The sequence below is a fragment of the Eptatretus burgeri genome, chromosome 8 (assembly GCF_056783735.1).
Source record: "Eptatretus burgeri isolate ZD-2024b chromosome 8, Ebu_testis_v1, whole genome shotgun sequence".
Taxonomy (NCBI): Eukaryota; Metazoa; Chordata; class Myxini; order Myxiniformes; family Myxinidae; genus Eptatretus; species Eptatretus burgeri.
Genome location: NC_140968.1, coordinates 106365387 through 106379524, shown reverse-complemented (window position 1 = coordinate 106379524; position 14138 = coordinate 106365387). Strand labels below are relative to the sequence as shown.

Genomic DNA, 14138 nt, shown 5'->3' with positions numbered 1-14138 from the left:
TATATTTTTATGTGTATTGGTGTATTTTTGTGTATTGCTATATTTTTATGTGTATTGGTGTATTTTTGTGTATTGCTATATTTTTAAGTGTATTGGTATATATTTTTATGTGTATTGGTGTATTTTTGTGAATTGCGATGTTGTTATGTGTATTGGTGTATTTTTGTGTATTGCTATATTTTTTGGTGTATTTTTGTGTATTGCTATTTTTATGTGTATTGGAGTATTTTTGTGTATTAATATATTTTTAATGTGTTTTGGTGTATTTTTGTGTATTGATATATTTTTATGTGTATTTTTGTGTGTTGCTATATTTTTATGTGTATTGGTGTATTTTGGTGTATTGATATATTTTTATGTGTATTGGTGTATTTTTGTGTATTGCTATATTTTTTGTGTATTTTTGTGTATTGCTATATTTTTATGTGTATTGGGATATATTTTTATGTGTATTGTTGTATTTTTGTGTATTGCTATATTTTTATGTGTATTGGAGTATTTTTGTGTATTGATGTATTGTGAATGTGTTTTGGTGTATTTTTGTGTGTTGATATATTTTTATGTGTATTGGTGTATTTTTGTGTATTGCTATTTTTTTGTGTAATGGTGTATTTTTGTGTATTGTTATATTTTTATGTGTATTGGTGTATTTTTGTGTATTGCTATATTTTTATGCGTATTGGTGTATTTTTGTGTATTGCTATATTTTTTAATGTGTATTGGTGTATTTTTGTGTATTGCTATATTTTTATGTGTATTGGGATATATTTTTATGTGTATTGGTGTATTTTTGTGTATTGCTATATTTTTATGTGTATTGGAGTATTTTTGTGTATTGATATATTGTGAATGTGTTTTGGTGTATTTTTGTGTATTGACATATTTTTACGTGTATTTTTGTGTATTGCTATATCTTTGTGTATTGGTGTATTTTTGTGTATTGGTGTATTTTTGTGTATTGTTATATTTTTATGTGTATTGGTGTATTTTTGTGTATTGCTATATTTTTATGTGTATTGGTGTATTTTTGTGTATTGATATTTTTTTGTGTATAATATTGCTATATTTTTTATGTGTATTGGTGTATTTTGTGTATTGCTATATTTTTATGTGTATTGGTATATTTTTGTGTATTGCTATATTTTTATGTGTATTGGTGTATTTTTGTGTATTGATATATTTTTCTGTGTATTGGTGTATTTTTGTGTATTGCTATATTTTTGTGTGTATTGGTATATTTTTATGTGTATTTGTGTATTTTTGTGTATTGATATATTTTTAATGTGTATTGGTGTATTTTTGTGTATTGCTATATTTTTAAGTGTATTGGTATATATTTTTATGTGTATTGGTGTATTTTTTGAATTGCGATATTGTTATGTGTGTTGGTGTGTTTTTGTGTATTGATATATATATATATATATATATATATATATATATATATATATATATATATATATATATATATATATTTATGTGTATTGCTATATTTTTTTGTGTAGTGGTGTATTTTTGTGTATTGCTATATTTTTTTGTGTATTTTTGTGTATTGCTATTTTTATGTGTATTGGAGTATTTTTGTGTGTTAATATATTTTTAATGTGTTTTGGTGTATTTTTGTGTATTGATATATTTTTTCGTGTATTTTTGTGTATTGCTATATTTTTATGTGTATTAGTGTATTTTTGTGGATTGCTATTTTTTTGTGTGTATTGGTATATTTTTTTGTGTATTGCTATATTTTTATGTGTATTGGTGTATTTTTGTGTTTTGCTATATTTTTGTGTGTTCGTGTATTTTTGTGCATTGGTATATTTTTATGTTTATTGGTGTGTTTTTGTGTATTGCTGTATTTTTATGTGTATTGATATATTTTTATGTGTATTGGTGTATTTTTGTTTATTGCGATATTTTTATGTGTATTGGTGTATTTTTGTGTGTTGGTATATTTTTATGTGTATTTTTGTGTATTGCTATATTTTATGTGTATTGGTGTATTTTTGTGTATTGCTATATTTTATGTGGATTGGAGTATTTTTGTGTAATTGATATATTGTTTATGTGTTTTGGTGTATTTTTGTGTATTGATATATTTTACGTGTATTTTTGTGTATTGCTATATTTTTATGTGTATTGGTGTATTTTTGTGTATTGCTATATTTTTTTGTGTATTGCCATATTTTTGTGTATTATATTGCTATATTTTTATGTGTATTGGTGTATTTTTGTGTATTATATTGCTATATTTTTATGTGTATTTTTGTGTATTGCTATATTTTTGTGTATTGCTATATTTTTATGTGTATTGGTGTATTTTTGTGTATTGATGTATATTTTTGTGTATTGCTATATTTTTATGTGTATTGTTGTATTTTTGTGTATTGCTATGTTTTTATGTGTTTCGGTGTATTTTTGTGTATTGATATATTTTTATGTGTATTTTTGTGTATTGATATATTTTTATGTGTATTTTTGTGTATTGCTATATTTTTATGTGTATTGGTGTATTTTGGTGTATTGCAATATTTTTATGTGTATTGGTATATATTTTTATGTGTATTGGTATATATTTTTATGTGTATTTTTGTGTATTGATATATTTTTATGTGTATTGGTGTATTTTTGTGTATTGATATATTTTTGTGTGTATTGGTGTATTTTTATGTATTGCTGTATTTTTGTGTATTGCTGTATTTTTATGTGTATTGGTGTATTTTTGTGTATTGATATATTTTTTAATGTGTATTGGTGTATTTTTGTGTATTGCTATATTTTTACGTGTATTTTTGTTTATTGCTATATTTTTATGTGTATTGGTGTATTTTTGTGTTTTGCTATTTTTTGTGTATTGGTGTATTTTTGTGTTTTGTTATTTTTTTGTGTATTGGTGTATTTTTGTGTGTTGTTATATTTTTATGTGTATTGGTGTATTTTTGTGTATTGCTATATTTTTATGTGTATTGGTGTATTTTTGTGTATTGCTATATTTTTTATGTGTATTGATGTGTTGATATATTTTTAATGTGTATTGGTGTATTTTTCTGTATTGCTATATTTTTATGTGTATTTTTGTGTATTGGTATATTTTTATGTGTATTGGGATATATTTTTATGTGTATTGGTGTATTTTTGTGTATTGCTGTATTTTTATGTGTATTGGAGTATTTTTGTGTATTGATATATTGTGAATGTGTTTTGGTGTATTTTTGTGTATTGACATATTTTACGTGTATTTTTGTGTATTGCTATATTTTTATGTGTATTGGTGTATTTTTGTGGATTGCTATTTTTTTGTGTATTGCTATATTTTTTTGTGTATTGGTGTATTTAGTGTATTGCTATATTTTTATGTGTATTTTTGTGTGTTGGTGTATTTTTGTGAATTGCTATATTTTTATGTGTATTGGTGTATTTTTGTGTATTGATATATTTATGTGTATTTTTGTGTATTGCTATATTTTTTGTGTAGTGGTGTATTTTTGTGTATTGCTATATTTTTTGTGTGCTGGTGTATTTTTGTGTATTGATGTATTTTTGTGTATTGCTATATTTTTATGTGTATTGGTGTATTTTTGTGTATTGATATATTTATGTGTATTTTTGTGTATTGCTATATTTTTATGTGTATTGGTGTATTTTTGTGTTTTGCTATATTTTTTTGTGTGTTGGTGTATTTTTGTGTATTGATATATATTTTATGTCTGTTGGTGTATTTTTGTTTATTGCGATATTTTATGTGTATTGGTGTATTTTTGTGTATTGCTATATTTTTGTGTATTAGTGTATTTTTGTGTTTTGCGATATTTTTATGTGTATTGGTGTATTTTTGTGTATTGACATATTTTTGTGTATTTTTGTGTGTTGCAATATTTTTATGTGTATTGGTGTGTTTTTGTGTATTGATATATATTTTATGTCTGTTGGTGTATTTTTGTTTATTGCGATATTTTTATGTGTATTGGTATATTTTCATGTGTATTTTTGTGTATTGCTATATTTTTAATGTGTATTGGTGTATTTTTGTGTATTGCTATATTTTTTATGTGTATTGGTGTATTGATATATTTTTAATGTGGATTGGTGTATTTTTGTGTATTGCTATATTTTTATGTGTATTTTTGTGTATTGCTATATTTTTATGTGTATTGGGATATATTTTTATGTGTATTGGTGTATTTTTGTGTATTGCTATATTTTTATGTGTATTGGAGTATTTTTGTGTATTGATATATTGTGAATGTGTTTTGGTGTATTTTTGTGTATTGACATATTTTTACGTGTATTTTTGTGTATTGGTGTATTTTTGTGGATTGCTTTTTTTTGTGTATTGCTATATTTTTTTGTGTATTGGTGTATTTTGTGTATTGCTATATTTTTATGTGTATTTTTGTGTGTTGGTGTATTTTTGTGAATTGCTATATTTTTATGTCTATTGGTGTATTTTTGTGTATTGATATATATATATATATTTATGTGTATTTTTGTGTATTGCTATATTTTTTGTGTGCTGGTGTATTTTTGTGTATTGATGTATTTTTGTGTATTGCTATATTTTTATGTGTATTGGTGTATTTTTGTGTATTGATATATTTTTACGTGAATGAGTGTATTTTTGTGTATTGCTATATTTTTTTTTGCATTGGTGTATTTTTGTGTATTGTTATATTTTTTTTGTGTATTGCTATATTTTTATGTGTATTGCTATATTTTTATGTGTATTGGTGTATTTTGTGTATTGCTATATTTTTGTGTGTATTGGTGTATTTTTGTGTTTTGCTATATTTTTTTTGTGTGTTGGTGTATTTTTGTGTATTGACATATTTTTTTGTGTATTGCTGTATTTTTGTGTGTTGATATATTTTTATGTGTCTTTTTGTGTATTGCTATATTTTTATGTGTATTGGTGTATTTTTGTGTATTGCTATATTTTTGTGTATTGGTGTATTTTTGTGTTTTGCTGTATTTTTATGTGTATTGGTGTATTTTTGTGTATTGACATATTTTTGTGTATTTTTGTGTGTTGCAATATTTTTATGTGTATTGGTGTGCTTTTGTGTATTGATATTTTATGTCTGTTGGTGTATTTTTGTTTATTGGTATATTTTCATGTGTATTTTTGTGTATTGCTATATTTTTATGTGTATTGGTGTATTTTTGTGTATTGCTATATTTTTAAGTGTATTGGTATATTTTTGTGTATTGCTATATTTTATGTGTATTGGTGTATTTTTGTTTATTGACATGTTTTTATGTGTATTGGTGTATTTTTGTGTATTGATATATTTTATGTGTATTGGTGTATTTTTGTGTATTGATATATTTTTGTGTGTTGCTTTATTTTTTTTGTGCATTGGTGTTTTTTGTGTCTTGCTATATTTTTATGTGTGTTGGTGTATTTTTGGGTATTGCTTTCTTTTTATGTGTATTGGTGTATTTTTGTGTGTTGATGTATTTTTTATGTGTATTGCTATATTTTTGTGTATTGGAGTATTTTTGTGTATTGCTATATTTTTATGTGTATTGTTGTATTTTTGTGTATTGATATATTTTTGTGTTTTGCTATATTTTTATGTGTATTGCTGTATTTTTGTGTCTTGCTTTATTTTTATGCGTATTGGTGTATTTTTGTGTATTGATATATTTTTCTGTGTATTGCTGTATTTTTGTGTGTATTGCTATATTTTTCTGTGTATTGGTGTATTTTTGTGTATTGATATATTTTTAATGTGTATTGGTGTATTTTTGTGTATTGATATATTTTTAATGTGTATTGGTGTATTTTTGTGTATTGCTATATTTTCATGTGTATTGGTGTGTATTTTTATGTGTATTGGTGTATTTTTGTGTGTTGATATATTTTTATGTTTATTGGTGTATTTTTGTGTATTGCTATATTTTTATGTGTGTTGGTGTATTTTTATGTCTTGCTATATTTTTTTGTGTATTGGTGTATTTTTGTGTATTGCTATTTTTTTAATGCGTATTGGTGTATTTTTGTGTATTGTTATCTTTTTATGTGTATTTTTGTGTATTGCTATATTTCTGGTGTTGTGGTGTATTTTTGTGTATTGCTATATTTTTGTGAATTGCTATATTTTTCTGGGTATTGGTGTATTTTTGTGTATTGATATATTTTTTGTGTGGTGGTGTATTTTTGTGTATTGCTATATTTTTGTGCATTGGTGTATTTTTGTGTTTTGCTATATTTTCTGGTTTATTTTTGTGTATTGCTCTATTTTTATGTGTATTGGCATATATTTTTATGTGTATTGCTCTATTTTTATGTGTATTGGCATATATTTTTATGTGTATTGGTGTATTTTTGTGTATTGCTATATTTTTATGTGTTTCGGTGTATTTTTGTGTATTGCTATATTTTTATGTGTTTCGGTGTATTTTTGTGTTTTGTTATATTTTTCATGTGTATTGGTGTATTTTTGTGTATTGATATATTTTTATGTTTATTCGTGTCTTTTTCTGTATTGCTATATTTTTATGTGCATTGGTGTATTTTTGTGTATTCATATATTTTTATTTCTATTTTTGTGTATATATATATATTTTTAATGTGTGTTGCTTTATTTTTATGTGTATTGGTGTATTTTTGTGTCTTGCTGTATTTTTATGTGTATTGGTGTATTTTTGTGTATTGATATATTTTTATGTGTATTTTTGTGTATTGCTATATTTTTACGTGTATTGGTGTATTTTTGTGTATTGCTATATTTTTATGTGTATTGCTATATTTATTTGTGTATTGCTATATTTATTTGTGTATTGCTATATTTTGATGTGTATTGTTGTATTTTGATGTATTTTGCTGTATTTCGATGTGTATTGCTGTATTTGTGTGTACTGCTGTCTGTATGTCTGTATGTATGTATATATATATATATATATATATATATATATATATATATATATATATATATATATATATATATATATATATATATATATATATATATATGTATTTGTGTATATGTATTTGTGTATATGTATTTGTATATATGTATATGTATATATATATATATATATATATATATATATATATATATATATATATATATATATATATATATATATATATATATATATATATATTGTTGTGGTTGACCAAATTCGCAAACCACCATTCAGGTCCCTTAGGTGAGATATCTCGGTCAGTATATGTGTAGTTCGGCCCAAACCCATTGTCTCGAGGGAATAAATGTCATTCATGCGTGCTGCGACTCTTCAGGATAGCCGTTTTTCTTTTACTATCTTTATTTTGGACCAACCGCCATTATTACCACCACCAACCACGTCTTAACAGTCATCACAACATCAACCACCCACCACAATGCCGCTTCACCACAACAGCCACGACCTTTACCGTCACACCTCGCAACCGTCGCATCGCCACCGTTCTTGCGCCGCTTGTGGGTACCGGTATTGGACTCGTGCAGGGCGCGCACCGAACAGCGTGTACAAAACGTCACGGACTTTCCGCAGAAAAACGGATCAAAAACGACTCACGCCCACTTTTGTTCCGTCCAATCGATGAGCGAGGGGCGATTTGGCCCCGCCTCCAGGGCGTTGGAGGGCGGTCGCTATATGCAAATTCATGGATCAAAAAGCATTCACGCCCACTTTTTCTCGGGCCAATGGGGAGCGAGGTGAAAGGTCAAAGGCAGGGGGTCAAAGGCGAAGCCACGAGGCTTATATAAGCGGCTGCGTTCGTCAGAAAGGTGGTGTGCGTTGGAACGAGCTGTGCGATGGAACGAGTTGTCGGCGGAGCTGTGGAGAGGTGGCGGCGGCGGCGAAGACGGACGAGGGGGTGCTCGCGTCGGTGCCGGGAGCTGAAGGCGGGAGGCCGACGGCGCGACCTGGTCTAGGTGGAGACGCTCGTCGCGGGACCCGAGACAGAATAAAAATCCTCCTTCCCCCGAGCATCAGCAACCCCCTCCTGTTTCCCCCCGCGCTGAGATAGTGCGACAAAGGGGGCCCCTTTTCCCACCCCCTACCAGACACTGTCCGCGAGGCCCGCGGAGTTGGGGCACCATCGCCACTTCGCGCCTCATCATCAGACGGGTAGGCCCGACCCGGTCTCGGCCCCAGGCCCGCCTCATCCTTGAGGGTGTTCTTTTTCTTGGTTTTGGGTATGTGTTGTCGGCGCCGTCTGTGAAGTAGAATTGTATAAGTGTTGCCGTGTGCTCGGTAGTCGGATAGCTCTGCATTGTGTCTTCGCTTTTACATTTGCTTTTTGTGTAAAATTGCATTGTGTTTCTTCTTCTTTTCCATGTGCTTTTGGTGGAATTGTATATGTGTGCTTTCCGTTCATCGCGAATAAATGTGCTTTATGTTGAACTGTTTTCCCGCTTCGCTTCGTCATTTCTTTCATTGAATCCCCATCTTGCTTCACGTAAAGGGTTGGTCCTGGGCTAAGACGCCCGATAATTAATCGAACCGTCGAGGCCGACGAATAACACCGCTCGGTTATCCCGATAGTACGGAACGGGTCGCTTAAGTGGCCCGTGTCCGAAGTCGACCTGCGGCGAGGTGCGATCGCCCGGTCTACCCTCCGTGTGGGTACTTAGGTAGGTCGAATTTGGCGAGCAACCCTATCCCACGCGGGGGCCGATTGGCTCGATCGCGGTGAGACCGAAAGGTCCACCCGTGACTGGTTCCCGGCGTTAGTCCGAGAGGGTCACGACTGGATTGTCCGTCCGGTGGGCGACGTGCCGCGATTCGAGTTACGTGGCCGTCAGCACGCCGGCGGGCGCGAATCCGCGACAATATATACATATATACATATACATTAGGCGTACATACATACATCTATACAAATATATTGTTACGGATTTCAGAATCCGATCCGACGAATGCATACCAACATCCAGGTCCTCAGATAGTTATTTACCTAAATGCATGTCCAGGATAGACCCACCCCCATGTCTGGTTGAATTCTAAATGTGATGCATTGAGAAGGGTAAAGAATAGATTCCCTCTCTTCTGGAAAGCTTTTTAGATCCTTGTGGAGGATCTCTCAGACTTACTCACGTTGTTGTTCTTCATCTTCTTCTTGTGGACTTTTTTGTTTCACAGCCTACAGTTTTCATCGAAACTTCCTGTAACTTGGCATATATATGTAAAAACACCCCACGCAGATAGTAACCATCTCCGATTTTGAAAATTCCTCCTCGAAAAAAAGTTAAGACGTCAAAATATCTCCGCTAATGGAAATCGCCAAAAAAATTATCTCCGAAACTTGGCAAGCTTTTTGAATTCTGTTTGTGGGAATCGAACAGGGCATTAGCAGAGATGAATAACCGCATATATGATACATCACTATGACGTCATGTCAATTTTTATGACGTCATTCTTATTTTTTGATATTTTTTGTTTCATAACCCAGAGTTTTCATTGGATCTTCGTGAAACTTGCCATGTATATGCAGAAAGCCCACGCGCAGGCAGTAACCATCTCCGATTTTGGAAATTCTTCCGAGAAAAAAAGTTGACATCATAATATCGTCGCTAATGGAAATCGCCTATACCATTATCTCCTAAACTAGGCAAGCTGTTTGAATTTTGTTTGTGGGAATCAGGCCAGGCATTAGCATAGATATAATTTATCGCAAACCTGATACATCACAATGACGTCATATTCGTTTTTATGACGTCATCATTAAGAGGACGAGGATCTTCCTTCAGTTGAGCTTGTTCTCTTCACAACAGACACATTCATGCACGTCAGATAGCCGTTTCTTTCACTGACGCCAAACCCGCCTTTTTCCATCGACGTTCGACACCCCGTTCAGCAGCTCTCTGGCCGCTAACTGTTTTTTTTCATGTTGGGCTGAACAGTGAGGTAATAATTGTTGTTCACGGTTTATGAGCGCTTCACGTTTGTGCTCGGTAATTCTGACAAATTACTGCTTTTTGCTCGTCCAGCACCACAGACATGGCATCGTAAGTGAGGAATAATAACGGGACATTCGTGTTGTCATGGCAATGATTCGTAAGTGGGGTGGGGTGGATTTGGGGGGAGTCTGTGCCGGCTTGACAGGCCACCTATAAAAAGAGGGAGAGGGCCGTTCTTGATGTGCGGCGCGTGCATTGGGGTCAGTCGACAACGTGTGGTGCGTGGGTCAGTCGACAACGAGTGAGTTGGCAAGTCAGTCGACGAGTCAGTTGGCGATAGCTGGTTGCGGTTCTGACTGCTTCATCGGTTCCAGTCAGACGCTTCGTGGGTTCCAGTTAGACGGCTGCTTCACCAGTTCCAGTCAGACGGTCGCTTCGTTGGTTCCAGTCAGACGGTCACTGCGTCGGTTCCAGTCAGATGGCTGCTTCGTCAGTTCCAGGCAGACGGCTGCTTCATCGGTTCCAGTCAGATGGTCACTTTGTCGGTTCCAGTCAGATGGCTGCTTCGTCAGTTCCAGTCAGATGGCTGCTTCGTCGGTTCCAGTCAGACGGCTGCTCTTGGCGTACCTGTTTCTTGGGGGTGACGTCGACTGGCGTTCAAGCCTGTTTGCGAGTGGGTGCACGGCAAGGCTGGGTGCTGGCAACGAACAAGGCACGCTCACACATTTGGACAATCCCCGATAAGCATCTGCTCTTTGTCTCTTTTCCTTTCACTTTGATTGGTTTTGCCTGATTAATTATTTATTTGCTTGCGATCATTTTGATTGATTTGGAATTTATTTATTTTTACCTCACGTAAATAAAAAGTTATTTTTATTTATCTACTTTCTTTTTAATAAATTATTTGTTGACGATCAAACCTGTCCGTGCTTGTCCTTTCCTCCTATTGATCCAGCATTGTCCGAATCTAGATAGACTGGGAAGTAATTACCACACGACTTGACCAATTATAGTCGGCACGCACCAGCGGTTAAACGCTCGGCCCCCCCTAATTAACATATAATCAAGATAAGATTGGTGCTTTGCCGAGGGCGCGCTGTCGGCTCAGGTAACCACGTGACCTCTAGTTAAACGGCATAATTAGATGGTGGACACTGGAACTTGTGGTTAACTGGGTGACGTTTGTGGTTCTCAAGCAACCCACCATACCACAAAGTTAATTGTGAGCGGTGGTCCCAGGTCCGGCTCTTCCGAGGATAGATAGGGGATTAAACCCCGTCATAATACACTCGGTGCCCGTGGCCATAACAATATAGAGAAAGATAGATACAGTAGATAATAATCTATATATATGTGTGTGTATGGCTATATATTCTTTATGTGTATTGTTGTATTTTTATGAGGCTATTGTTGTGTTATTTTTGTGTGTGTTGTATTTATGTGAGTGTGTTGTTGTATTTATTTGAGGGTATTGTTATATTTTTGTGCACTGCTATATTTTTATTTTTGTTGTATTTTTGTGTATTGCTATATTTTTATGTGAATTGCTGTATTATTGTATTTATGAGTATTGTTGTATTTTTATGAGAGTATTGTATTTTTATGAGTTGTTATATTTTTATGAGAGTATTGTATTTTTATGAGTATTGTTGTATTTTTATGAATCTAGTTGTATTTTTAGGAGTGTTTTGTTGTCTTCTTGTGAGTGTGTTGTATTTGTGAGTGTATTGTTGTATTTGAGTGAGTGTATTGTTGTATTTGAGTGAATGTATTGTATTTATGTGAGGGTATTGTCATATTTCTATGAGTTTGTTGTCATATTCCTGAGTGTATTGTCATATTTCTATGAGTGTATTGTCATATTTCTGTGCGTGTATTGTCTTATTTCTGTGAGTGTATTTTCTTATTTCTGTGAGTGTATTGTCATATTTCTGTGAGTGTATTGCCATATTTCTGTGAGTGTATTGTCATATTTCTGTGCATGTATTGTCATATTTCTGTGATTGTTTTGTCCTAATTTTGTGACTGTATTCTCATATTTCAGTGTGTGGATTGTCATATTTCTGATTGATTTGTCATATTTCTGTGAGTGTATTGTCTTATTTCTGTGAGTGTATTGTCATATTTCTGTGAGTGTATTGCCATATTTCTGTAAGTGTATTGTCATATTTCTGTGATTGTTTTGTCCTAATTTTGTGAGTGTATTGTCATATTTCTGTGTGTGGATTGTCATATTTCTGATTGATTTGATTTGTCATATTTCTGTGAGTGTATTGTCATATGTCTGTGTGTGTATTGTCTTATTTCTGTTAGTGTATTGTAATATTTCTGTGAGTGCATTGTCATATTTCTGTGAGTGTATTGTCTTATTTTTGTGAGTGTATTGTCTTATTTCTGTGAGTGTATTGCCATATTTCTGTGAGTGTATTGTCATATTTCTATGAGTGTGTTGTCATATTCCTGATTGTATTGTCATATTTCTGTGCGTGTATTGTCTTATTTCTGTGAGGGTATTGTCATATTTCTGTGCGTGTATTGTCATATTTCTGTGATTGTTTTGTCCTAATTTTGTGAGTGTATTGTCATATTTCTGTGTGTGGATTGTCATATTTCTGATTGATTTGTCATATGTCTGTGAGTGTATTGTCATATGTCTGTGCGTGTATTGTCTTATTTCTGCGAGTGTATTTTCTTATTTCTGTGAGTGTATTGTCATATTTCTGTGAGTGCATTGTCATATTTCTGTGAGTGTATTGTCATATTTCTGTGATTGTATTGTCATATTTCTGTGCATGTATTTTCTTACTTCTGTGAGTGTATTGTCATATTTCTGTGATTGTTTTGTCCTAATTTTGTGAGTGTATTGTCATATTTCTGTGTGTATTGCCATATATCTGTGAGTGTATTGTCATATTTCTGTGAGTGTTTTGTTGTATTTTTATGAGTGTATCGTTATATTTTTATATCTGCATTGTTGTTGTATTTATGTGAGGGTATTATTGTATTTTCATGAATTTATTGTATTTATGTGAGGGTATTGTTATATTTTTATGAGTGTTTTGTTGTATTTATGTGAGTATTGTTATACAGTATTTTTGTGTTTGCATTGTTTTATTTTTACGAGTGTATTGTTGTATTTTCAGGAATGTATTATTGCATTTTCATGGGTGAATTGTTGCATTTATGTGAGGGTATTGTTGTATTTATGTGTTATATTTATACGAGTGTGTTGTTATATTTTCATGAGTGTATTGTTCTACAACAGGGAGTACAAGGCAAGGTCTTTTGTGCAGACAAAGGTCTGGGGCTGTCTTTGGACATCAGTTTAGATATATGGTCTACCAAAGAAAGGTCATGCCTGACAGTGAGGCCCGGAAACTTGAGAGACTGAATCTCTTCCCGTAGTTTACTGTGGAAATAGATAGATAGGTTTATTGGACAATCATTGTGGAGAGACAGAGTGAGAAAGTGAATGAAGAGTGTAGTTTGTAATACATCCTTCATACTATAGATGTAGTGAACTCGTGGTACATTTGTGTTTACATTGTGTACGTGATTGCACGAATGTATTTCTTCCACAGGAGCTGACTATAAAACAACGTTTCTACCTGTAACAACAAGTTACGATTATGATGCCCCTCTATCGGAAGCGGGTGACCCTACTGACAAGTTGTTTGCCATTCGGGATGTGATTCGCAAGGTGTTTACTTTCTTCAAATTCCTCAAGCACAGAACACACAGATGAGTGTGGATCCTTACTGTGTTTCATCTTGTGTTGCAGTACATCGACGAACCACTGGACCCCGTGCCTCCACCAGCATTGAAATATCCTTATGGTTTTGTACCGATGAGACTGGTAAATACCGGTACCGGTGAGGCTGGTAAATATCGGTGAGACCAGTAAATACCGATGATTACCAATACATTTACTTGTTTTTTTCGACATCATTTAAGGCATCATGGTTAATATTGCAAACAGAAGGAAGCTTTGCTAAGCCAAAGCATGGTTTCAAAATTCCATGATCGACACGATGTCACATTCCTGATTACACTGATTAAATTGAACAATGTCACCATTTTGTTATAACCACACGTTGTTAATTTTAATCCGTTTGTTAAATGTTTTGACCTTTTAACCGATATTGTGGAAACCGCCCAAGGTCCTTTGGATGGACTCATTGATGGGTCTTCACATGGTCATGCATAGTGGTTCTATTACTTGCAAAATCGAAGATTTTTCAAGTACTGTGTATTTGTGAGTCGATTTTGTTATTCTGTCTGTTTGGTTGTCTG

The 14138-nt window shown here is 32.6% G+C and overlaps 1 protein-coding gene across 5 annotated transcripts in view; it reads left to right on the top strand.

Annotated features, from left to right (window-relative positions):
• Positions 1-14138, top strand: part of LOC147022490 (beta-galactosidase-like) — a 124294-nt gene that overhangs the window by 89732 nt on the left and 20424 nt on the right. For all 5 annotated transcript variants that reach the window (XM_085893436.1, XM_085893437.1, XM_085893435.1 and 2 more), the window contains 2 exons: positions 13427-13545; positions 13627-13701. In XM_085893436.1, the coding sequence (XP_085749562.1) occupies positions 13427-13545; positions 13627-13701 (194 nt within the window). The remainder of the gene's footprint in view (positions 1-13426; positions 13546-13626; positions 13702-14138) is intronic.